At 38.1% G+C, this 27,646-nt stretch overlaps 1 protein-coding gene across 2 annotated transcripts in view; it reads left to right on the top strand.

The window, feature by feature from the left end:
- KCNQ5 (potassium voltage-gated channel subfamily Q member 5) overlaps nucleotides 1–21,886 on the top strand; it is a 340,121-nt gene extending 318,235 nt beyond the window's left edge. For both annotated transcript variants that reach the window (XM_034431901.3, XM_034431902.3), the window contains 4 exons: nucleotides 16,801–16,909; nucleotides 18,805–18,936; nucleotides 20,115–20,241; nucleotides 20,821–21,886. In XM_034431901.3, the coding sequence (XP_034287792.1) occupies nucleotides 16,801–16,909; nucleotides 18,805–18,936; nucleotides 20,115–20,241; nucleotides 20,821–21,771 (1,319 nt within the window). In that variant the 3' untranslated portion in view covers nucleotides 21,772–21,886. The remainder of the gene's footprint in view (nucleotides 1–16,800; nucleotides 16,910–18,804; nucleotides 18,937–20,114; nucleotides 20,242–20,820) is intronic.
- The last annotated feature ends 5,760 nt before the right edge of the window (nucleotides 21,887–27,646 follow it).

Here is a 27,646-nt window from a genome sequence, read left to right on the forward strand (position 1 = left end):
TGTGGTTTTGCTGAAAACTAGAAGTGCCAGCTTTTGGCAAAACCGCTGTAAAAATGTGGTGGGATGCGGCAAACAGCCATAAATGCGGCATGTTACTGAGCACCTGAAGTGAGTTCATATGACCACAGGGGGGAGGGAAACTATTGAACTTTTGCAACTGGGTCATAAGAGGTATGACCCAGTTGCAAAGGTAGGTCGCAACTTCAATCAATGGCTACCTGTGTTGTCATCTATTTTCTTTACTCTGATGCCATCCTCTACCTGGCTTCTATACTTCCGTGTAAGGCCTTCCTGCAGCTCCTACCAATACCCTTGGGGCAGGGGTGGGTTCTACTTACCTTTACTACTGGTTTGCAATGGGATTGCGCATGCGCGCAAGCGAAGCAAGCGCGAGCACCTTGCTTCTGCGCATGCACAGATCGCCGATGATGACATCTGGGGCGGTGGGTGGGGCCTCCCGCCGGTTTTACTACTGGTTCTTGCGAACTGGGGGCAAATTGAACAGAAATCCCTTTATTTTATTTTATTTTTTGCTTGTTGCTGCAAGTATGTAGTCAATGAATTCTGTCGTGTTTGTATGTACTTGCACTTGAAGCCATTATGGATTCTCCTGTCTGTTTGCTAAGGCAACTTTTTTCTAGGTTTAAAATAGCCTTTTTGATTTGCACTGGCAAGAGACTCATGCGTACATTGCTGCCCGCCCAACATCAGTGTACTTTCCTCCCAATTCTGAGATAATTTCTTCACTCCTGATCGAACACAGAGATTTGTGAAATTCTTAAAGAATTATCATGCAGTTTTCTTTTAAGACCCTATTTGCAATCAACCTGTAGCTCAGTAATTACTTGTATTCACTTCAAAACACACTTTATATAATTGTACTGGATAACTGGTAGTCTGAGAAGCTGAAATTTTCAGTGCATATAACAGAAAGCCAACTTTAGGCCCAAGCAATTTGAAATCTAAGAATGCATAGATGTGTACAAATTTATTTGGATCTATCTCCTAAATTTTTATACACCATGATGGCTGTTACCAAAGTTGACCTCAGTTGACCTCTTGCCAGGCTCAAGGTCGACTCAGCCTTCCATCCTTTCTCAGGTAGGTAAATTGAGGACCCAGTTTGTGGGGGCAATAAGCTGACTTTGTATAAAATATACAAAAGTATGAAGACTATTGCTTAACGCACTGTAAGCCACCCTGAGTCTCCGGAGAAGGGCGGCATATAAATCAAATTAAAAAAAAAAAATTAAGTATCTTCAAGAAAGTAAAGCCATAGAGGCAACTGTATTTGAAGAAACCCAGCTCATATCCTATGAATGGAACAGTTATTACTTACCCATATTTTTTGGAGTATAAGACGCACCTTTTTCCCCCAAAAAAGAGGGTGAAAATCTGGATGTGTCTTATACTCCAAAAGTAGCCCCGCCCAGCCTCTCAAACAGAGGTTTCAGAGGCTGAAAAAGGCCTCAGAAATAAAGCTTCAGAAAAAAAGTCTCAGAAATGAAGCTTCAGGAAAAAAAAGCTCTGAAGCTGTTTCAGAAGTTTCAGAGGTTGAAAAAAAAGCAAGGCACAGAGCTCACAACCAACAAATCTGTTGCTAAAATTCATCTCTGGGAACAGCTGATTGGGGGTATTCCAGGAGGCCGATCCGCCCTCCAATCAGCTTTTTTCTTATTTTCCTCCCCAAAAACTAAGGTGCGTCTTATACTCTGAAAAATACGGTAGTTGTCCCTCTTTAAATCAAGGTTTAAAGAATGTTTTTGTTTCTTTAGTTCTATATCATAATCTATCATAAAAAGTTTTATTAGGTGAATTCTCACCTAGAAGCTGCCTCAGGGTTCAATCACATAAAGCAGGAATATCAAACTCAAGGCCTGCAAGCCGGATCCGTTTTGGCCAGCAGGGTATTGCAGGAGGTGTCTGTCCTGGCTCCCCCCCCCCCCCCGCCAGCCTGTGGAGGAGAACTACAAAGCTGATCCTGCCCTTGAAGAAATCCAGTTTGGCACCCCTGACATAAAGCCTCTGCATGCTGGGGATAGCTATGATATTCCCAATGCACAGAAGGCAAAAACTCATCCTCTTCCCTCATGTGATTATTTCAGATGTTATGAATAATCAGTTGGATGCTGCTTTGACATCTGTATGAGAAACTAAGCTGGAACATCTTTCCGATAAAGAATTCAATTTAAAGTCAAATAACTTTTTCAAAATTATATCTTATAACAAATACAAAAGGTTCGCTTTAAAATCTTTTTAAAATATCAAAGATTTAAATAACAACGAATCATTTGGAATTCTTTATGCTTCACAGGCTACTGCTGTAACAAATCATGAAGAAATGATTATAAAAATAATCTGTAGAAGTCCAACATCTCAACCTTTTTGTAATAATCAACTTCTTTCTAGATTGTTTTGAAAGGACTATAAAAACATATCACTATCTCTGTTGGCATGGCCTTTTCATTCCTTACTCCAGTCTAGCTGAACATTTTTGAAGAAACTGGAATACTTAAACTACAGTCTTTCATAATTAATTCTTTTGAGGCTCTGTCATCCATTGTTTTCCAGGACATATTTAAAAACACAGCACAAGAAATTAATTCAGTTTGTGTTGTTAGTTGGCCACATTTACTATTAAAACATTGGGAAACTAAGATGTGTCTCCCTTTGGCTCAGAAGTATTGAAAAGTGTGGGATATGGAACTGGCTAAACAAATAAACACAGCAGCAAAGGATCCTCAAGAGTCTTTTAGAAAATTGTTTTACTCATATTTTGTCTCCATCTCTTTAAACTAGATTAAAAGGATAATTCTTAATGTATTACTTTTAATTTTGTATCCTTGGTATTCTGAACAGAAATAATGCATATGGATGTTTGTGTTTCTATTCTACATACCCCCGGGTGACATGTTGGAATTTTACTTTTCTATTTCGGGAGGTTGTCCTTTAGCATGCTTTTTTATTTTAGCTTTCTTTCAAATGTAAATAAAGAGGAGGCTTTGCGAAATGGCTATTTCTAGAGGATGATCCAACACAATCAAATGGATTTCATTCTGTTTGAAATATAGTATGATTTGGGGAGGCACCTGAAGTGGTAGCAGTGATGACGAATGCTTCTTATTAGCTAAAAGTGACATGGCGGATGTCCTTTAATCTCATCTACTGCAAGATTTCTTTAGTTCAAAATACTGGTAAAGGGCTTTTTAAAAAGTATGATTGTGTGTTTCTTTATATTATGCAGTGTCCCCAATCTTTTGGATCCAGTGGGTACATCTAAAATTCTGGATTAACAACAAGGGCAACTCTGCTAAGGAAGTGGTTCAGGAAAGTCAATAAAATGGCCACAACCACATAACTGAAGTTCCACCTTTCTTTTTTATATGTGATATTTATTTTAAAGGATGGGGCTTTGACTGCACCGTCACAAGAAAACATCTTGACTTTTGCTTATCCTCCTCTATGCCTCTGTTGACATACATAACACACCACAAAAACCATAGAAGTTAAGCTTGTGAGGTTCAGAGAAACACAAAGTGCTATAAAAGACATGAGAGCAAATATATGTAGAATACTTGTATATATATTTATACATATATACAGAATAGGTAAATTAAAATTACAAATACCCTCTTTCACACTTACTAGGCTATGGCAAAAAATAAATAGGCCAGCAGTAGATCAGTATCTTTGCATTTATTTTTCCTATGCTGGTTTGGGTCTTTCCTCAGTTTCTCAGCTGGCAGGTTTGCTGAATTGCTCAGTTTCCAATAAAAATGATACGTCCATCTAGACCTTGACATCTGTAAGCTTACCTTTATTTTCTCAAAAAGCAAAGCACTGCTAAGCAAAGCAGTCAGCTACTATTTCTATTGCCTAAGAATGCCTTTGGATTAGGGGTGGGTTCTACTTACCTTTACTACTGGTTCACAACGGGAGTGCGGCGTACTTCTGCACATGCACAGATTGTCATTTATGACGTCCAGAGCCTCCTGCTGCTTTTACTACCAGTTCTAAAGAACCGGACAGAACCGGGAGCAACCCACCACTGCTTTGGAGTATTTTTAAGGGTAGAGTAAAGAATTGGGCAAGCACTGAAAATCAGTACTGTTTATAAAACTTTCAAGTAAGTAACTTTCCCACCCACACCCATCCTTATCCATAAGCAAAGCACTTTCGCACATCAATTTTAACCCTATCAGAACAGTTTATATTTGCAGCAATTTTGTCTTAAAATGTGTAGTTTACAATAGCTGAACTACACAATATTAATCTTTAAATTTGAACATAAATACTTATTTACAGTGTAAACATACATATAAATGCAGATCTAGGCAACAATTCTATATAGGAGTTCAATCCTGACCGGCTCAAGGTTGACTCATCCTTCCAACGTTGATAAAATGAGGACCCAGATTGTTGGGGGGCATTATGCTGACTCTGTAAACCACTTAGGGATAGCTGTAAAGCACAATGAAGCAGTCTAAGTGCTATTGCTATAAAGTCTAGGTGCGATTGCTATAAAATTATACAAAATAAATAATTAAATTACATGGCATAAGCGAGCAAGCGAGTTGCCGTGTTGTGTGATGTCACATGCATGTGTGGATGGCGCGTGCGCATGAATTGCCATGTTGTTTGATGTTGCAAGCATGTGTGGTCAGCGCGAGCGAGTGAGCGAATTGCCCTGTTTTATGACACCACACGGATGTGCTCACACACACACACACGTGCTCACATTTCTGGTACTAGGCGAACTGGTTGCTACAGTATGTGAAGCCCACCTCTGCATACCACACAAACAAGGACTAGATTGCTGCCCTCTACACATCAACTGAACTAGCCTCAGTGTTGTTATCCAGTCAAGGAGGGACCAATTGCCATATATCAACCATATAACCACCTCAAGGACCCTGTCCCCTTTTGTAGGACTAACCAAGCCAAACTCATTACAGATCATTGAAGTCAACTCCATAGGGTTGATGGAGCCCTTGAAAATGTCCAGAATCTCAGGGATAATCATAGTCACTCAGCCACCTCTACTCCAAGGTCATGGTCGATGCAATATTCAAAACCTGTATGGTAATATTTTAGACAGGGGACACATTCACCCTGTGCCTAACTCAGTCTCAGTAATGCATGTGTAAGGTCAGTGCTCTTGTCCATTATTAAATCACAGATGAAGTGTGCATTTGTAGAGGGCATGGCCTTGAAGAACTGGAGGAAGAGCCTCTACCAAGGCAACAGTCAGGTAAATGGAGGTTAAGCCCTTTCAAAGGAACTAATTTGAGAAAACATCTCAGACAGACCCCTCCCTAATTCATATAAAGTAAGGGAAGGAAAGCCCATTCAGACTTGGAAGATTCTGTTGTGTAGTGCTGACATACATGGCATTAGGTTTATCATCTGCTCTACCTTACAGAGCCAAGAGCCTTATTAGAGACTGAGCTGGGAGTCAGCAGACGAATCCAGAGCTCAGGGCCACCTAAAGCTTGATGACTGGGCATTGAAAGTGTGTGCAGAGGGCAAGAATACAGTACCACTACAAGACACTGCAACATCATTCCCACTCCCATTGTACATCACCATTGCAATGTTCCAGTCTTCCCCCAACTTCCCCAGTATATTAACTCCTCTCAATATCCGTTATTTCTCTCCCCTACCCCCCAGGTCTAGGCTCCATTCAGTGTTCATGCTCTCTCCATAGATTAGACCCATGATGGTGAACCTATGGCACGTGTGCCACAGGTGGCACGCAGAGCCCTCTCTGCGGGCATGTGAGCCGTCGCCCAGCTCAGCTCCACCTCGCATGTGCATGCGCCTCCCGCTGGCCAGCTGATTTTCAGGTCTCTATGCACTGGGGGGGCGGGGAACATGCGGGAGACACACATGCATGTCCTCTGGGCATACATGCGAGGGGTGGGAGGTCAATCACACAAGCGCAGGCGGGGGGAGTGTGAGGGGAACAGCGTGCCCCCTCCCACAGTCCATTTTTGGTCCCAGGAGGCTGCAGGGAGGCCTACTAGGCCCAAAATGGGCCTCGGGGGGGGGTGTCGCACACGCATGCACGGGGGGGTCACGCATGCATTGCATTATAGGTGCGGGCATGCACACGTGCTTTTGGCGTACAATGACAAAAAGGTTAGCCATCACTGGACTAGACAGTTAGGCAACTGTATTCTTCAGACTAACACTTAACATTTATGATGTTTCTCTACTCGGTATATCTTAATTATGACAATTTATAAGATGAAAGTTCTGAACAATTTTATATCTGCCTTTTACTATTAAGTAAAAAACAGAATATTGGTATAGAGACACTTGGCATACCAAACTCATTCATACAAGTTAAATGGCATATGTTGTAGGCATTTTGGGTGTCCACTAGATTCCATCACAGAAAGGTTCATTGCTCATATTTATCCGAGAAAGAGCCTCTCTTTTACACATGGAATCAGTAGCAGGAGAGAAAAATTGATTTTCCTTAAGAACCTTTTTGCTCTGTAGTCACATCATGCTGTGCAACATGCTCCCACTCACTTCTTGATGAATAGCTTCCAGAAAACTGGATTACAGAATGGAAAGGGATTATGTAGGCGGACGATAATCTCTTCTGACTTTTGTTGAAAGCCTTTTACTAAATATCTAAATTACCATATAAATGTGAATTCTACTACATCCTAGTGAGCACTCTGGCTCTAAGTGTTAGTCATGTAGTTTGCATGCTGAGGACTAGACTATGGAAAAATAAACAAGGAATCGTAGAAGGAAAGCTGTCTTACTGAAGCCTAGAAAAGTCACAAACCAACAAGCAGGAAACAACAATGTAGACCTTTCTTATTTATTTTTTAATAAAAATGCTTTATTAAAGAAGGCAGAATAAGCAAAAGCACAGGAAGAAGGCACTAAGCGGGGTAAAAAATAAAGTGCATATGGTAGTACATAAATACCTTCTTGATTACTGGTTCTAATAGGTACATAGTAAACCCTTTTACATTTACCCTTTCAAAAAAATAAATTAAGTAATAGAGGCAAGATAACATCTAATAAATACGTTTTATTTATTTATTATATTGTTTTCATCCTGCCTTTATTACTTTATAAGTAAATCAAGGTGGCAAATATGCCTAATATACCTTCCTCTCTTTTTCCCCTCAAAACAAGCCTATGAGGTGAGTTGGGCTGAGAAAGAGTGACAGGCCCAAAATCATCCAGTTTCATAGTAAAAGGTATATCAAAATGTATGTATGGTAAGTTCTATATTGCTATGGGTGCAGATAAAATTATCTCTACTTTGATGATAGATATTTACATTAGAACCTCTGGTCACAAACGCTTCTGACTACAACCAAATCGGGTTCCGACCAAAAAATTTACAAAATTTTTGAATCTGGTCATGAACACATACTTGGGTGGCAATCATACCCGGCCGCAACCAATTTCCCCTTCTGTGCCATTGGCTGCACGAGACTTTCACTCCCGCTATTAGGAAATATCTTTCCGACAATCATCGGAAATTAGGTTCAGGTCACTATCAATATACCCAAAATGAACTTGCGAAGAATGTAGTCAAAAAATAAAGTATGCTTATGATTAAAATAGGCAAAGGAAATACAGAAGGAAATTGATGTAAATTAAAATTGATTTGATTTGAACATAGATAAAGAGTGCTAAAGAGCAAGCATCCAGCAGATAAATGGAATAAGATATCAAATATATAAAAATATGAAATGGTTTGGGTTGAATGAATGCTTGAAGGCCTATTTTGGAGATTTGTATCGGAATGGTAACTAAAGCCTGAATTAAAACAAATGCTATAAATGTTAGTATTTAGGAGACAATGGAGATGAGGAAATGATAATGGGTGTGATAAAACCAGAGCAAGAAGATGAATTTGTGACTCTTGGTAGAATGTTTACTAAAAATGGGGAAATGTATAGAGACAAATTAAGGCATGCAAAAGCTGCTAGAAAGGAAGTGGCTAGGTCAGGGGTGAAATTCAAAATTTTTTCCTATCGATTTTGTGGGCGTGGCTTGGTGGGCATGGCAGGGGAAGGATATTGCAAAATCCCCATTCCCTCCCTACTCCAGGGGAAGGATATTGCAAAATCTGCATTCCCACCCCACTCTGGGGCCAGCCAGAGGTGGTATTTGCCGGTTCTCTGAACTATTCAAAATTTCCGCTACAGTTTCTCCAGAACCTGTTAGAACCTGCTGGATTTCACCCCTGGGCTAGGTCCTTTGCGAGGAGAAAATATTTGTTTGCAAATAACAGCATGCTCCTACCTGCACATCCCTAACCATGGAAGGACTCCATGAGTAATCTGCTCATTACTATCATGTCCACTGGATTTATCACTGCCACAGAGGTCCTGGTAGCCTTCTAGCCACTGAATGGGGATTACCGATTTTCTGACTTTTCTTGAATTATCTCCTACTCGGTCTCACTTTCCATCGTGTATTGCCATATCACATACACATCCGGATTATATCCATTCATACCGTTTGAATAAATTGTAAGGTGGAGGCTTGTAAGGTGGGTGCTTTTTCCTGTCACTTAATTTATCTTGACAGGTGATTAACATAGGCACAAAAATTTATGCAGTTTGGCATCACAGATTAGGGAAAAGAAAGGGGCAGAAGAGAAGCGGGGGGGGTTAACTTCTTAAATGTTCCTACTGTACTCATGTTGTATGCTCTTGCCATCCATTCTCACCATCTGTTGCAAAATCCCTTAATACAGTGCTCAGTCAGTCTTTCAGAGAAAAGATCGGATGAAAGACGGATAGTGAGAAAAGTAGAAACCAACAGGTCAGTCTGTTCCCAGGAGGCAAAACCTAGCATGTTTTTCTTCTCCCCCCGCCCCCCCCCCTTTTTTTTTTGGCACTCTCTCCTTTTCTAAAACTTACGGTGTGATATCACATCTTGTCTCTCAAATAATCCCTCTCATTTATTTTTATCCCACTTCTTCATATGACAGATGGCATTGCCCCCTTTCTCATAATTTCTCTACCTGCCTAAGTGGCTTGTTCTGCATTTAACTTCTAACAATTGGTTGTTTGTGATGAGTTACAGGCAGTCTGTTTTGATGTTCTAATCTGAAAAAGTACCAAATGGTGAATGAATAATAGAATAACAGAGTTAGAAGGGACCTTAGAGGTGTTCTAGTCCAACCCCCCCTCCAGGGATGGACCACTCACAACTTCTGAAGGCAAGCTGTTCCATTGATTAATGGTTCTAACTGTCAGGAAAATTCTCCTTATTTCTAGGTTGGTTCTCTCCTTGATTAGTTTCCATTTGTTGCTTCTTGTCCTGTCTTCAGATGCTTTAGAGCACAGGTGTCAAACTCAATCGCGTCATGTGACGTACCATGACATATCACAACTTTTTTACCTTTGTGGAGCTGGGGTGGGCGTGGCCTGCAAGTGATGCATCTGGCCTCTGGGCCGCCAGTTTGACAGGCCTGTTTTAGAGAATAGGTTGACCCCCTCTTCTTTGTGGCAGCCCTTCAGATATTGGAACACTTCTATTATGTCACCCCTAATTCTTCTTTTCATTAGACTAGACATACATTAGACTAATTCCTACAACTGTTCTTCGTATGTTTTAGCCTCCAGTCCCTTAATCATCTTTGTTCTTCTTCGAACTCTTTCTAGAGTCTGAACATCTTTTTTATATCGTGGCAACCAAAACTGGATGCAATATTCCAACTGTCATCCTACCAAGGCATTATAAAGTGGTACTAAAACTTCATGTCATCTTGATTCTATCCCTCTCTTAATGCAGCCTAGGACTGTATTGACTTTTTTTGGCATCTGCAAAAAAAAAAAGAAAGAAAGAAAGAAAGAAAGAAAGAAAGAAAAAGAAAAAGAGAAAAAAAGGGTAGGTTATACTCTTCAAAGCCAAGCAGAAATTCATGCTTAACACAGAGGTGGTATTCAACTAGTTCGGACCAGTTCGGACCTGGTTCGGTAGTGGAAATCGTGGGTGCCCACCCGCCCCAGCTCTATGCTGTCCTATTTAGCCACGTTTTTCAGGCCACGCACATGCACGGAAGGCGCACGCGAGAGCAAAGCACACACGCGGAAGACTGGGTGCATGCGCGGAAGACATGCGTGCAGCGAACTGGTGGTAATAAAATGTGAAACCCACCGCTGGCTTAACACATCTACTTTAGCTAAGAAAAACTTTCTGGCATATCGTACACCCATCAATCACTAACCATAATACAACTTAACATGCATATCTCTCGGCACCACTTTTCATTTGGGAACAGGACATCCCAAGTACACATTTGACATATTGTGGCCCTGCAATGTTTCAGAGTGCATGGGGACATAAATGCAGCACCTGTCTGCAACTTTTTACAGAGCAACATATAGCAGCTGCAGTGGGCTTACAGGGAAATGAAGGTTTAGATCTTAATCAGTGCATGATTAATACCAACATCTGGTAGCGCTCATAAAGCAAACAAGTAGATTGATAAAGTAATATTTCTGTATCTAGACTAGAGTGATATTTCTTGACTACCAATACTTTTGAAAATACAGCATTAGGAAATGAAAGAACATTAATAGTTCCAAAATTATTGCCAAAATTAAACTGCAAAAGATATTACTGAAAATAAATAATGCATACATAAACTAAGTTAGGCAGGTTTAATAGGTTCACCTGCAGGGAAGCTTTCTCCAATCTTGCAGCTTCCAGATATATTGGACTTCAGGCCCCATAATTCCTAATGACAGCTGAAATTTCATGCATCTGAGAAGCACCACATTGGAAAAAGCTATCATAAGATACTTTGTATCATGCAGTGTTGACCGTTACTGGGTATATAATTATGAAAAATATACTATGTATATGCATACCATATAAAATTATGTTAAATATATATATATATATTGGAGAAGTAGAAAAATTCCTAAATTCTATTCAAGAGCTATTTTCCATGTCTTACAGAAGCCCTGTAATTGCTATAGGAAACATCAAATAGAGTTTATAGCAGGAACTTTGACAGTGGGTACTAAATCCCAGACATAAAATAAAGGTATTCATAGACATAGAGAAGTTATTAAATATAAAGTCATAGAGAAGTTATTAAATATAAAGAGGATAATTCAATGAGCTCAGTATTTTCCATTTTTTGATAGTTTTAGAATTCTCCAGGGTTTATCATAAATACATCTAATCTTGTATTACCTAGTAAGCAGCACAGGCTGATGTTTTTTAATGAAAGTTTCCGAGTCATAACAGGGAAATGCTTTAGAAATTGTGAAAGACTGCTCATTTGTTAAGACAATTGGATTAAATAATTAAAATATATTTATGAAACTCGAGGACAGGAACTGCATTTCCTTCTACTGGTTTATATTATTGTCACTTCAAATTTTTATCATTGAGACTGGAGACATAAAATAGCTGTAAGCCACACTCTCCTCTGGAAGTTCAGGAGTTGTGAGAACCTAGAAATTGTCTAGCCAAGTTCTAGTGCCAGTAAATCAATGCCACCAAATGCTAGATCCAAAGAATTACTTATGCCATTCTCTGGGTTCCGAAGTGTATAAAAGGAGGCTGAAAGAGTCTTATTTTTCAGAAACCACTTCAATCTCTGCCTTGTAAAGCTCCCACCAGCAAGTTATTCCCTGAGATGCCTGGTATCATGACTCTGATTCCCAGGAAGATTATTTCTGCCAGGGTCCTGGCTCTTCTACTTCGTGCTTCTTTGCCATTCAACTATTTCACAGCAGTAACTAGTGTTGCGGGCTCCTAGGCCAGTGGTGGGTTCCTCCCGGTTCGGCCCGGTTTCCCTGGGCCGGTAGTGGTGACGATATGACATCACTGAACCGGTTCTGCCCCCCCGCCCCCATCCCCCGCGTTATTCCTACCTTTTATTTGGCCCCACCCCCAATCTATTGCTGTCTCCTGAGTCCCAGCTGATGGCTAGAGGAAAAAAAACTGTTTAAACTCTTGCCGCGGGGCTTCAAAGGGCCGTCCTACAGCTGATCAGTTTTAAAAGCAAACAAATGAGTAGACCGATGCCTGCCAAAATACATGAGTAGATCAGTGCCTGCCAAAATACATGAGTAGATCAGTGCCTGCCAAAATACATGAGTAGACCAGTGCCTGCAAAAATAAATGGGTAGATCAGTACAGCTCTGCAAGCAGTTAAAAGCCTGGTAGACTAGTACCTCTGCTAAATCCTAAATAATTGTCACATGACCACCAAGCCACACCCACAAAATAAGCCACGCCCACAGAACCGGTAGTAAAAAATTTTAGAACCCATCCCTGTCCTAGGCAAATCAGAATGGAGTTGTAGAGCTGAAAGAAGTTGCAAATATCCCTTTTGTCTTAGCTTCCTTGCCAATCTGAGCCCTGCATCACAACAAGTAATCCTGCTTCCTAGGAAAAGCTACAAAAACAAAAGTCAGATGAAACACAATCGTAACAGTTATGATTCACTAAGCTATTAGGAGTGAATTGGGAGCTCATATATTCCCTTCCAGTTGCACCTATCATTGTGGAATGGAAATTCACACTAAGCTGAATTTAGCAGTGCCATCAAGCTTGATTATGACTAGCTAAGATTCTGCCTTAATCACCTTTGACTTTGGCTGTTCCTGTTAGCATTGTTTAAAGATGTATGGTATTTATAACTTGTGCTAAGAATATAGGCTAGAGTGTTATTTACAGCATGGAATGCTTGATAAAAAACACATGCTACATTCAAACACATATTACAAAGCTCAGTTCTTACAAACTAAAAATCATGATTCAAAAAGTATGTTTCAAGGTGTTGCAAAAGTAATATATGTACCGTACATGCATATGGACTCCAATAAGTAGAGGCAGGTGTTATTGCCCTTGGTTATTGATGTTCTTGCAGTCATATGTCTTCCTAGCCCCGAGGCTTCCTGTTTCTTCTCAGGGTACATTTTTAGTTTTTATCTTTTAAAACCTTAAACATTTTAAAACCTTAATCAAAATACTGTCTGGCTACAAAAGCAAGGTCTTCTCTTAAGACATCACCCATTTGTATGCCTACATAGGACACATGCATCTTAGAAAATAAATACACTGGAGGTCTATAGAGATTCTCAGTCATCCAGGTCATGGTTATCCCAAAGGTGCTTTTTCAAAAGGCAACTGGACTTTCTGGTTTTTTCTTTGAAGACATTTCACTTCTAATCCAAGAAGCTTCTTCAGCTTCAAACACACTGGAGGATAGCAATCCAGTGCTTTGTTTGGAAGGGTATTGAGTGCCCAAAATGAAGACAAAGATAGACAAAAGCTAAAATTTTCAGAGGATGATATTCTTTTGAATCATATAGTTCATGAAATTTGACAATTGGACGATGTAACTGGATTTTCTGTGTCCTTACTATGGCCAAAAATTGATAGCACAGCACTGAAAAGATAAATATATGGCTCCATTTATTTAACGGATTGAAGAACCCAATTGCACTTGTCACCTATGAATGGATTGCCTAAAGACATAGACTTTGTACAGACAAGTATAATGAAATTATACTCATTTATATGGAATACAGTTGATTAAAAAAAAGACATATAAACGTATTAAACATATACACATATAAACATAGTAGAAATATACACTTATTAGAATAATATTTGCATTAGACAAATACACATAGAATTGTCACTGTTCTTATTATAATGACATACCGTATTTTTCGGAGTATAAGACACACCTTTTTCCCCCCAAAAAGAGGGTGAAAATCTAGGTGTGTCTTATACTCTGAATGTAGCCCCGCCCAGCTTCTCAAACAGAGGTTTCAGAAGCTAAAAAAGCATCTGAAAGGAAGCTTCAGAAAACAAGCCCCCAAACAGAGCTTCAGAGGCTTTTCTTCTGAAGCTCTTTTTCGGAGGCTTTCAGAGGCAGAGAAGAAAGTTTTTTCTGAAATGGAGTTTCAGAAGTTTCAGAGGCAGGAAAAAAAGCAAAAAAAAAGCAAGGCACAGAGCTCACAACCAAGGAATCTGTTGCTAAAATTCACCTCTGGGAACAGCTGATTGGGGGTAGTCCTATACCCCGAAAAATACGGTATATATTTCTCTGTCGCATTTCTTTCACTTTTTGTTAAAGCACTTTTTGGTTTTTTTATTTTTTTTTATTATTATTTTTGTGTTATTATTAACGAGCAATAAAAATACTTTAAAAAAAGACAAGGTAATCTTGTGTACCATGCAGTAAAGAGCTTCCTGAGGCTGAAGCCGGACCTAGTGAACCACCTCATCCATATTCTGTCAAATAGTTTTTTCATGAGTGCCATTATAGCAATCATTGTATGAATAGACAAACCTTTTCCACAGCATCACAGCCAGTTTGTTTTAATTGCCCGCAAGCATTTCCTCAACATTTCAAATGTGCCTGCTGGCCTGAAAAGCTGCTTAATTATGCAATACAGTAATTATGCAGCAAAACATCACAGGCATTCAAAATTTCAGCTTTGGTATGTGCAAAGTGGGCCTTTTTGATTAAGGTTAAATTGTGTATCATCCTCTCTTTTCTAAAAGCTTTTAATGTTTTTTTTCTTAACTAGAACCGAATGATGAGGCTTTAAAGATTTGTTTATGGATAAGATATGAGAAGAAGAGAGTTTTGTATTTTTAGACAAAGGGATAAACTCTGATATTATAATTGAGAGGAGATGAAAAGAAATTAATTTTGGGACATCATTTGAAGGGATTAAATATTAATATTTTCAATTAGTTTTTTTTCCCTAGAAGCTCTTAATGGAATTTTTCTTGATTAAGTTTGAATGATGAGATTTTAAAGATTTATTTATAGATACGAAATATGGGAATAAAGTTTTAGAGAAAATGACATGGTATTGTGTAAAGTGAAGGAAATAATTATGTTTAATAGATGGATGGATGGATGGATGGATAGATGGATAGATGGATGGATGGATGGATATTTCTGGTAGCTCTTAATGGACTTTTGCTTATTAATATTGAAAGATAAAGTTTTATTGCCAATAGATAAAAGATGAGATTATAGGATGAAGAGAGTTTTGGTTGAAATATTAGAGAATGTATTAAGTTTATAAATGTTTATACTCATCTTGATTAAGGGAAATGTTTTTTCCCCTTTTTATATATTTTCCCTTCCCCTCCTTTTTCCTTTTGCACTTTCTATTTTTCTTGTTTATGTTCTCTTTTGTATTAGTTTCTTACCTGTAATTTTACACTTCAATAAAAATTATTTTAAAAATCTCAGCCTTTTTAAAAAGTGACATATATGAGGTAGGGAAATTGGTGGGAAAAGTGGTTGCATTGTAGCTCCAGAAGGTCCTGGATGAAATGGATTATTTGTGGACCCCTTCCAGTCAGCTTTCAGGCCATGTTATGGGACAGAAACAGCATCTCTTGAGGGATATGGGCAGTTTAGAAACATGATCAATCAATCAATCAATCAATCATAGGTTGCACTTGTAAATGATCTCTGATGAAAGCATGATGGGGGTAGTGCATCCATCCTTGATCTCCTTTAACCTCTTAGCAGCTTTCAGTGCCATTGATCATAGTATCCTTTTGAGCTGACTAGGGTTTGGGGTTGGGTGGCCCAGTATTGCGCTGGTTCAATCCCTTTCTCCAAGGGCCAGTCCCAATCGCAGTTGATAGGGAGCAAGCAGCCCAGCCCATGGCCACTACTTTGTGGAGTACCACAGGGCTTACAGTCTCTGTACCTTTTTAACATCTACATGAAAATGTTGGATGAGATCATCTGACATCATGACATGGAATGTCAGCATGCTGATCATACACAGCTTTATACCGCCATGCCCCGTGATCCAGGCAAGACTGCCATTTTTCAATGCCTGGAGGCTATAGGGGTCTGGATGGGGGGAACAACAGGCTTCAGGTGAACCCTGGCAAGACAAAGTAGCTTTGGGTGCAAAGGACCTTAGGATCCAGTTATCATCTTTAGTTCTGGATGGGGTTGCAATACCCCAAACAAACCCAGAATGCAACCTGTGGGTTATCATGCACTCACTACTCCTGCTCTAAAAGCAGTCATGGCCAGGAGGACCTTTGTGCAACTTTGTTTTGTCTGCCATTTGCACCCTTAATGGATTGTAAGGACCTGTGCATAGTCACTTATGCCCTTTTATTTCCCGGTTGGATTATTGCAATGTGCTCTTCATGGAGCTACCCTTAAAGAGCAGTCGGAAGTTACAGCTCATATAAAATGCAGCAGTTTCTATAACACCATTGTTGTGCAAACTGCATTGGTTACCAATTTGCTTCTGGGTCCAACTCAAGGTGTTCTTTATCTTTGAAAATATATTTACCTATATGGCTTGAGTCCAGGATATCTGAGGAGCCATCTCACCCCAATGGGACTAACCTGCCCCAATTGAGCCAGTGGAAAAGGCCTGCTACAGACCCTGTTTGCTAAGGGATTCCAACAGGTGGGGGTCAAGGAGAAGAGCCTTTTCCGCTGTGCTTCCAATCCTGCCCTTTCGAACACACTGCACTGGAGGTGAAAACTGCCCCCCATCCTTTTGGCTGCCTCGAAGATTATTAAAACTTGCTTTTTCGCCACTTGGCTTGGAGCCTGAGGGGCGCTCACTGCTGGAGGTGGTTGATAGGCTAAGACTTCATGCCTAGATTGTCCCTGCAACTTTATTGTTTGTAATGAAACCCTTTCATATTACATTGGTTTAGTTTCCCTTACTGTATTTCATATACATCTGATGCAATTATTAGCTCTGTGAACATAGATCTGCATTCTGTAGCTGTACATACCGTTTATGTAAATTTTTTCTCTTGAAGCTGAGGCCAATCTTGGTGCTGATGACCTATATGATGAAAGAGGATGTCAGTGTGATGTATCAGTAGAAGATCTAACTCCAGCACTTAAAACAGTTATCCGAGCTATCAGGTAAGAAAAATGCACTCTTAAGATGCACTCCTGTTGATCTCATTAGCATAGTCTAACACTACATGTAAGACTTTTCAGAAACACATAATATTAACAAAAGAACTGAACGGGGTTGGACAAGACGTGACCTTTAAGTTCCCTTCCATTGCTAAGAATATGTGGTTATATGATGTACTGAACATCACTTATTCACTGATGTGGAAATTTACTATAAATGAATTTACTATACATCAGACCTGGGCACTTTACAACTTCCCAGGCCATATCCAGCCACATCCCTGTCTGGCCAGTGGCAACAGCAAAGGCTTGGTGGGGTGGCAGCAGTGGTGGGCCATCGGTGTGATGGTGGCATCAGGCAGGGCAGCAGTGGAGGGCCGGCTATCAGTGCAGCATGCGGGACTGAGTGGCAGCCCTCCACAACGGTCCCAATTTCCCATGGGAAAATTAATGTACCCCAGTACATTATACTAGCTAAGATAGTGGATGTTCTATCAATTAATTCCACCTTGCTTACATGATCAATAAAACAGGCACTTATATAATTATACTCAATGTAAAAGGCTTGAGGAGATATATGTCATGACTGATTTCCTCCTTTTTCCTTTTCTACGATTATTAAGCTGAATCAAGCAACCAAGCCTTTCAAGATTGCTCTTATTTCAATGAGTGGAAATTGAAAAGGGAAAGCTTTAGAGAGGTATATTCAAGGACTCTATTTTAGAATAGTTTTAAAAATCAGTGGCAAAAAGTAATTAAATAAAAATTCTGGTAGTTTAAATAAGGATTTGAGTAATGATTAATGATTAATAAGAAATTCAATCCATAAGTAAACTTACATCTTAGTGATGGTTTAGCAGTTAAAGACACGGAGCTTGTCAGCTGAAAAGCTGAAAGCCCAGGTTCGAGACCCAAGCACCACACAACAGGGTGAGCTCCTACCCACTAGCAATTCAAAAGTATGCGTGAGTAGATAAACAGGTACCATTTCGGTGGGAAGGTAACAGTGTTCCATGCATCTTGGCATACTGTATAGTCATGCTAGCCACATGACCACAGAAGTGTCTTCAGACAATACTGGCTCCCTTGGCTAAGAAATAACCCCTCTAGAGTCAGACATGACTGGACAGGGGAAACCTTTACTTGTATCTTAGCAAACAAATATTTCAGGAGCATTATGATGCATGTAAAAACATTAGAGTCAAGCCACTTTGGGTTGGCTTATTTGATAGTGCTGGAGACAAAGGCAGGCCCAAAGAGAGAAGGGATTATAGTCCTTTTGAATAGATTTATGCAAATTAAAGTATATGTGAGATTGGATACAGCAGCAAGGTATTTGATTGGATGTAACATTTCACAATTTGTATGCCTAATGTGATCAGTGAAGCTATTAGGGTACAAGTAGTCCTAAGCTTACAACCATTCATTTAGCAATCATTTGAAGTTTATGCTGAAAAAAAAAAACGACTTATGACCAGGGCTCTCACAGCTTCCCTTGCAGAATCTGGTTGAATGGTTTGAGATATATTTAAAATGAGTAAGAATAGAAGTTTTTAGATCTCTACATGATTTTCTCTCATGCTATAGCAGTACTGCATTCATTCTTCAAGGAAGAATGTTCATAGAAAAATTCATTAAGTTAATTGGGAAGGTCTTGCCAACTATTTGGAGGGTTTGCTCAGACATATTAATTATCAAAGCAATTACAGATGTTAATATCTTAAATACTTTTTGCATGGTTGTCAGTCAAAGAAAAATTAGCATTCTTAACCGATTTAGAATCTAGTTCAGTGTGTATGGCATTTTGAATGTAACCCCATCAGAATGAACTATTGTCAGCTTTTTAAATGTATAAAAGATAGATGAATTACTGATTTGAGATAATATTGCTTCTATAGAATCATGAAATTTCACGTTGCCAAAAGGAAGTTTAAAGAAACCTTACGTCCCTATGATGTCAAAGATGTCATTGAACAGTATTCAGCAGGCCACCTGGATATGCTGTGTAGAATTAAAAGTCTTCAGTCTCGGTAAGAGGACCAAAAAGTCCTTTTATAAAGGAGTCTCATCATGTAAAATACTTTTGTAGTATCACATAAATTGAGTCATATATTTGAAGACACTTGATTTTTTCCATATTTCATTTTTCATATAGTAGTCATATATTTCATTCTGTTTATGTCCAGGACATGAGAGCCGTAACATCCTGGACATAAATTGTTTCAACTTCTTCCCTCAAGATGACGCTATAGGGCATTGCACACCAAAACAACCACAAGGCATAAAGACGGTTTTTCTCCCATGCCATCACTATGCTAAACAACTAATTCCCACAACACTGTCTTATGCCCTGGGATGTCAAATCACCTAGTAGGGCCGTGTTACTATTACTATTTTCCTTCTCATCTTTCCTATTACCTAGTTCCTTAGGTTCTTATGACTATAACTTTGTTGTTTGTATCCCATGATTTATGTTATTGCTTTTATTAAGTATCTATTATGATTTATGTTGATTGATTATTTAGTACTCTATGATTTCACTGAGTGTTGTATCTTATGATTTATGATGTTTGTATTTTATTATTATGATCACGATTTATCACTTGTTGCTTGTATGTACACTTGAGAGGGATGCCCTGGAGGCAAATTTATTGTGTGTCCAATCATACTTGGCCACTAAAGAATTCTGTTCTGTTCTGTTCTGTTCTGTTCTGTTCTGTTCTGTTCTGTTCCGTTCCGTTCCGTTCCGTTCCGTTCCGTTCCATTTCTATTTCTATGTCTATTCTATTCTTTTTCCTTGGTGTGCCCTTCTTTCCTACAACCTGATTTATGTCCACTAAAACTTTTTTAGTATAATTAACCTTTATCAACTCTGACCACTGGAAAGCTGCAAGTTGATTTTGGCAGTTCCTTCTGAGCATACTCAGAGAAAAATCCTGACAACATCAATAATTCATCTGTAACAGACTATTGTATGCAGCAGAAACAAATAAATGTTTAGTCTTGGTCACATTTAGATAAACTATTTAGATTACATACATACATTTAGAAATGACCACAATGGAAAGTATTAAAATAGTCATGTTTGCCCTAAATAAAAATCTAAGTATACGTTTGCCCAATAATTACAAATATATTTTACTTAGGCCCCAAAATTATTGCCTTTTGAAGCCTTTTATGCATATTTCTATATTTAATTATCTTGCAGGGTTGATCAGATTCTTGGAAGGGGACAAATTACCACTGATAAAAAAAGTCGAGAGAAAAATACTGTAGAGAATGAGACAACTGATGACCTCAGCATGTTAGGGCGTGTAGTCAAGGTGGAAAAACAGGTAATGCAACTTAAAAGAGCATGAGGCTTCCTTATATTACTGAACAACAATTTTAGGAATAAAATTCATTGTTAATATTTGCTAGCTCATTTCCATTTTTTCATACAATAATATGACTACAAAATTATTTTAGTGAACTCCAAAATGTCAGTGGCATTTTGTACTATTATTATGAAATATACACAGAATAAATCTGGATGGCTGCAATTCATATTTTACATAATACATAGAAATATCTCATGAATTTGCATGATTTTAGTATAATTTATTAGGGGTTGGTTGGAATAAATGACAACTTGAACCATGTATTTTTCATAAAAATTATCTTTTGCAAAAAAAATCATGTAATGATTGAACAAAATTCAAATTTTTCTTTGCAATATATTATTTTGTTATGCAAATATAATATATATATATATATATATATATATATATATATATATATATATATATATATATTTGCATATCACTATATCATACATGATGAAATATGTACTGTAGGTTACAAATGTTATTTTAATGGGATGATGTTTATGAACATCAACGATCCTAAATATTTTTTTCTTCTTCTATCTCTAGGTCCAATCTATTGAATCAAAATTAGATTCATTACTAGATATTTATCAACAGGTCTTGAAGAAAGGATCTGTGTCTGCATTGACTTTAGCTTCGTTTCAAATGCCGCCTTTTGAATGTGATCAAACCTCTGGTTATCAGAGTCCTGTAGATAGTAAAGATTTGTCTAATTCTGCTCAGACTAGTGGATCTGTTTCCAGATCAGCCAGTGTCAACATGCCATGTGGCCTACAGCTTATATTGACACCAAATGAATTCAACACTCAAGCTTACTATGCCTTTAGTCCAACTATGCATAGTCAAGCCACACAGGTGCCAAGCGATGGATCCGTAACTCTGTCCACTAATAATGCACTAAACCAAATAAACCAGACATCTAAACCAACAGCACCCACTACATTACAGATACCCCCCTTTTCATCAGTAAAGCATATCAAGAGGCTGGAGCCTATTAATTTTATTCCTGTTAACACACAGGAAAATACTTCTGATGTCACCACTTGCCTTGTTGCTTCAAAGGATAATGGACAAAGTGCACAGTCCAGTGTGACAAAGGATCTTTCATGGAGAAAAAGCCTTGACACAGAGAGTGAACCTCTAGTCTCTGTGAAACCAATGGTACAAATGGATATAGGAAAATCACTGTCGGTACAAAACCTTATACAGTCAACAGCTGAAGAACTGAATCTACAGATCTCTGGAAGCGATACCAGTAGTTCAAGAAGTAGCCAAGAACTATATAGCAAATGGAGGGAATCAAAATTATTTATAACTGATGAAGATTTGGAAATAGAGAGAGAAAATGAAACTTTTGAAGCCATTACCCACCCATTAGTGGAAACAACTCTCTCTACTGACTCTCTAAGGACTGGAATGTCAAGATCATCTCAAAGTATTTGCAAGCCAGGAGACAGCACAGAGGTTCTCAGCCTTCCTCATGTCAAACTTAAATAACATTTTGTTGGTTTTGTTCAAGGCTAAGTAATCCTTTCAATCATACATATCAAGGCATGGACATTTTGACAACCCTTTAATTATTTTTTTAAAAAATAAATTAGTCCGGAAGAAAGGCACTTGTATGAGTCCATATATTTTAGTTGCATGTAAATGCATGTGTAGATGATGGAAAAATATTCTAATTTATACCTGCAGTACACTGGCATTTTCATTTAGTACAGCAGGTATAAATGAGTTACCAACAAAATTCATGTTAGTTTTATTAAACATTTGGAAACCATTGAGTTTCTACAGCTCATAAGTAAATTTCAAATAATAGGAAAGTAATTTTGATACTGGTTAAAATTAAATCTATTTATGACCTGAATTAGATCATACCTATGTTTACAAGGGGGACGGAGAGCATAATATTTGCAGCTGCTACTAAGAAAAACCCACAGTATGAGATTAGAAATGGCTGCTAGTTACAAGCTAAAATTATTCAGCTATTTTAGAAGAATTTTGATTTCTATATTCACTTGAAGGTGTAGGTACAGGATTGAATCAAAATATTTTGCACAGCACTTTTTTAGGTTTTTATGACTGAATTATTACTACTACTACTACTACTACTACTACTACTACTACTACTACTACGGTACTCCTCCTCCTCCTCCTTTACCACGTCCTTCTATGAACTGTTCAAAATTCCAAATCATCCTGGTTGATCTTCAGAGTGAAATTTTCTCTCTAACTTACCTAAATTCATAGATGATCTCCTTGTGAATCTTAACTATCTGCCAGAAATTCTGCAAGAAATAGATGCTTCCTTGAATGTAATTATTATTTAAATTATTTTCTATGGCTGAATGATAGCATAAGGGAAGTTAGCAAAAAGAGAAAGTAATGGATGAAATGAGGAGATAAAAGAAAAATGGTATTTAAAAAAGGAAATAGTAATTATAATACAATTATAATTGTATTAAATAATTATAATTGTAATAATACAATTATAATTACAAGATTAGATAAAAAAATAATTTGTTTAAAAATGAACATGTGCAGGATCAAATGAGGCCTAAAGAACATGGAAAAGGGACGCAAAACCTTATAAATTAAAGACTTTATCTCTCCCCTCATAAAAAAAGGTCTGGTAATCCAACTGATCTGATGGTGCTGAACATTACCTGTCAGGTATGTATTGACAAGAGCTGAAAGTCTGGTCTGGGTTTAGTATAAGAAATTAAAAACTGGTGCCTCCTCCAAATATATTTCTAGGGATCTCTTCCCAAATCCAATTTGTACTAATCTGTGATACAGCTTTGAACTAGCAGAAGATTTTTGTTCTTCTTCCAAACTCTCCTTTTACTCCTGACAAATACCAGGAAACAATACTAAACCAAATTGCAATTTCATAGCTTTGTGTTGCCACTGAATTATTTTAAGAGCCCAGTGGTGTTCTAATTGCTCTTCCCTACTGATAGCCAAATTTGCTACTGTATTCATTATTGACATTCACACACATGCCCAAAGTATGTCATGAGCAAGATATCTTCTGCTTGATATTCTCTCAATTCCAGAGGCATTCCATAGACTGGAGCTCAGTGTCTTGAGTCAGTCATGCTCTGAAAGTGAAGTTATACATCAAAATATCACAAGAGTCTTAATCATGATTAAATGCTGCAGATTGTGCTGCAAAATCGAACTGTTTACTCCATTAATTTCTGCCTCTTTTTATATAGATAAACTGTCTGGATGTTAACAATCTTATTCTGTGAAAGTACTCATAAATTGTAAAGTGTTTGTACTATTGCCTTCATATAAAGATGATGAATGCTATTCGAGTTTCGGTTTGGTCAAAGCTCATACTGGGATAATTTCCAGGGGAAGGTCTTGAAGCACATGGACAGTCTTTCATTCCTCACAGACTATTTTATTTTATCATTTCAGTCTTGAAAGTTGATGGTGGCAGCATATTCCGCAACATTTATAGTAGAAACAGTTCCTAAATGCCTCTGAACTAAGCTGTCCTTTTTCAATTGCTTCTGTCTACTCTAGCTGCCATACTAAATGAAAGAAGGGCATTGGTGAATTGTATACAAGTAGTCCTTGACTTACATCTACAATTTCTGTTGCATGAAAGGTGGTTGTTAAAAGATTGCACTCAGTTTTTATGACCTTTTCTGCTACAGTTGTTAATCATGCAGTCATTTAAGAGTCCAGTTTCCCCCATTATTTTGCTTATTGGAAAACAATTAGGAAGATTGTAAATGGTGATCACATGACCACAGGATATTGCAACGGTCATGAATACATGTAGGTTGCCAAGCACTAAAATTTTGAAAAATGGCCAGTGGGGGATACTACAATGCAGTGGTGGGTTGTTCCCGGTTCGCAAGAACCGGTAGTAAAAATTTGTAGTAGTTCGGAGAACTGGCCACGCTCCCAAACCGGTCGCCGCTCGCTTATCCCGCCCACCTCATCAGTGGCTTTTTTTAAAATTTATTTTTAAAAGCATTTTTTCTACAACTTCTTCGGCCGAAAAAATGCTTTTAAAAGTAAAAAAAAATCCTCTGATGATCGCGCGGCTCAGCTGGGATCGTCAGAGGCTTTTAAAAGCATTTTTTTTCTGCAACCTCTTAAGATTGTAGAAAAAATGCTTTTAAAAGTTAAAAAAAAAAGCTGGCCATGCCCACTCAGTCACATTACCTCCCCCACCAAGCCATGCCCACAAAATAAGCCACGCCCACAGAACCGGTAGTAAAAAATTTTAGAATCCACCCCTGCTACAATGGTTGTAAGTGCGAATATCAGTTGTAAGTCACTTTTTTCAGTGCTATTGTAACTCTGAAGAGTCACTAAATGAATGGTTGTAAGTCAAGGACTACCTGTTATATGGCTGTTTATAAGGATGAACAGTCTCTGCCCCTCCTCCCCTGTGAAACTTGAACCTACAGTAACTCATTCCCTTCTCAAATCTGGCAAATCTACCAAAACTACTTCCAAATAGGGGTTTATGTGCTGGGTGTCCTGCCAAAGATAGTTAAAAATATGGCCCTTCCCTCTTTCAATGTTTTATAGTGCCTTTTTATGCTTTATGTGTATTAGCCTACATTTTCATTAATGAGAGCTTATCAGAACAGCTAATGCCAAGGAACAAGGCAAGCAACCCATTCAGTCAGACATTTCCCTTTCTAAAAATACAATTGAGAGAATTAGCCTGCCATACAGTATATCTGCATGGACACCAGCATTCAAACAGTGCTCCATTTCCAGTGTCAGCAAAGTAGTTTGTAGTTTGGTGATTCTCTACTATTATTGCCTTAATTAAAAGACAAGGCTGAGTCTTCATAACGTTAATTATAATGCTGTCTTTGAAACTGAATGGCTCTTCAAGAGACACCAATCAGGAATATCTTTACAAACTTACAGCTAGCATTTCTATTACCCCAGCCCCTTGTTCACGGGAAGATTTTACAGATAATGTTCCCAAAAAAACCATGTTTTTTTTTTAATACTGCTGAAGTTTTTTTTAATGAATATATGTAAATTTTAACCCGAATAGGAGAATATTATTTCCGATTGTATCCTCAGGCTGGAATTCTTATACGTAATTGGAAATATAATAATGTTGAAATCTTTTCTCATGCTAGAAATAACAAAATCAAAGTTTAACAAAAATCCTTATTTAAGTCTTTACTGAGCCCCTTGTTATTCCCCTTTCTGCTGAGGAATGTCCTCTTTTCTTGCTGAATATTACTGACTACAATAAATGTGCAAGTTAGGGATAAAGTGGGGAACAAAGTCAATATTTCCACTAATATTCTAAGAGCTTTACAGTATATCTTACAATGCATTGCTGCATAAGAAGCTGTAAAATGGGGAAAATTTAACCTTTAAAAACAACTTGGGGATTACAATATATATCAAAGATAGGGGTCTTAATCAATCCAAACCACTTCCAGAGGCTGACTGCTATCTGTAAGGAAGTGCACCACTCTGCAGTGCAGAATAAACTGGCCCTGAATTATTCAGGGTGAGTCTGGAGGCCTGGTGAGGAAGTTCTATATCCTTGATGTATACACATCTTTTAATTTTACTGAATGTATCTTTCAGCTTTACTAGGTAGACCAGACAGGATGCAGGACCAGATGATGCCAATTCTACTATATTATAAAGCAACATTAGCAGAGTCTTCAGCAAGTCTTAAAAGTGCAATTCTCCCTTCGTCTCCTTTGCAGCAAGAAACTAGGGAGAATCTCTTCTGAGCCTCTTGCATAACCCATTATCCAGTTGCAGACTATGCTGCCTCTCATCTGATCATTCTGTAGGCAGTGTTCCTTGGCCCATTCTTCCAAGGTCTTTTCCATATACCTTTTACAAGTTAGCATTCCTTGCTTGAAGAGGGAATCGAATAGTTTTTTATTACATCCTTATAAATATTTATTTTCTTCTGTTCTAGATTTTTATTTAAATATGAATAGCATTTTCCATTATAAGGCAAAGATGATACACTTTTACTAACACTGGTCAACTGTTTATGTATACAACATTACATAAATCGACTGCTGTCATTAAATAGCGTGACAGACATTTAACTGTCTTCTGTGACTAGGCAAATTATTTTCTCTTAAAATGTGCTATATCTGGATTCAGCCTTAGCCCTAAATAAATATTCCTATTTGTTTCCTCAACATAAAGACTTGTGCCCCTTTAAAGTATAAAAGTTAAAACTATTATTTTTGCTAACCGTATCTTTAATCTGAAAATGTTGGTATTCCAATTATTTCCTGAGGAAAATTAATACTTATGTCACATATGTCACATTGACTCTGAACATTAATGTACAGAATACCAAACAGGGATAAAGGGAATAAACTTTTTTTTACAAAACGCTGAAAAACGTAGAATTTAGGAGACAAAGGAAATATGTAAGTAAAAGAATAAAGAAAGCTGAAGCCCTTTTTCTTCTATTTGAGCAACAGTGAGTTAAATGGGACTTACTTCATTGGGTGTACATTGTAGACAAATATGTAGAATGACAACCAGCTGAATTGTTCTTGCTGAGACATTATAATAAAATGTGGTAATTAAGCAAAAAGACCAATAAAGGAGAATATTTGTAGCTCAGGGTTGAAATTAGAGGTCCTTGGTGCTCTCTGAGCTTGCTTGTTTTCTTGCAGATGTTTCATTACCCAAATTAGGTAACATCATTCCTCCTAGGAAGGAGTGGCAAGCCACCAGTTTATATTCTGGTGGTGGTGGTTTTAGAGATTCTTTGGTCAGGCTGTTTATTGTTGGCTTCTTTGGCAGTTTCTTGATTATTGGTCTGATGTTAACCTTGGAATTAATCTATGCTAATCTGGGTGCTGATTGCTGGTGGAGAGCTGCTTGGGTCTTTTCTGTTCCCTTTTTGGGATGGTGGATTATCTCTTTTGCATAGATGTTGTTAATGTCTATCTGTCTATTGATGGCTTAATTCCTTAGAGTGTAAAGCTTCTAGAAAGAACCACAGAACCTTCAATAACATCTTAAAAGGAATCTTCTCTTTACTAAAGAAGAAAACAACTTGCTACCCTTCCTGGACATTCTGATCAGCAGAGACCTCAATGACAAACTAGAAACACAGGTTTACAGAAAAACCACCCATACCAACCAGGTGTTCTACTACCAAAGCAACAACCCAACCTCCCACAAGAAAAGCTGTGTAAGGACTTTATTTAGACGAACCCAAAGGCACGCAAGCCAGAATAGTAGAAAAAGAAAACAGTGCATCATTACAGCAAAATAGACATCCATGCAACTTTATCAGAAAGTCCCTGACCACTCAACCCAATACAGCACAACTAACACAAACCCTAAAAAGAATTACACCAAGAATATCTCAGAAACA

This window comes from Pantherophis guttatus, chromosome 1 (assembly GCF_059756535.1).
Source record: "Pantherophis guttatus breed Tessera chromosome 1, ASM5975653v1, whole genome shotgun sequence".
Taxonomy (NCBI): Eukaryota; Metazoa; Chordata; class Lepidosauria; order Squamata; family Colubridae; genus Pantherophis; species Pantherophis guttatus.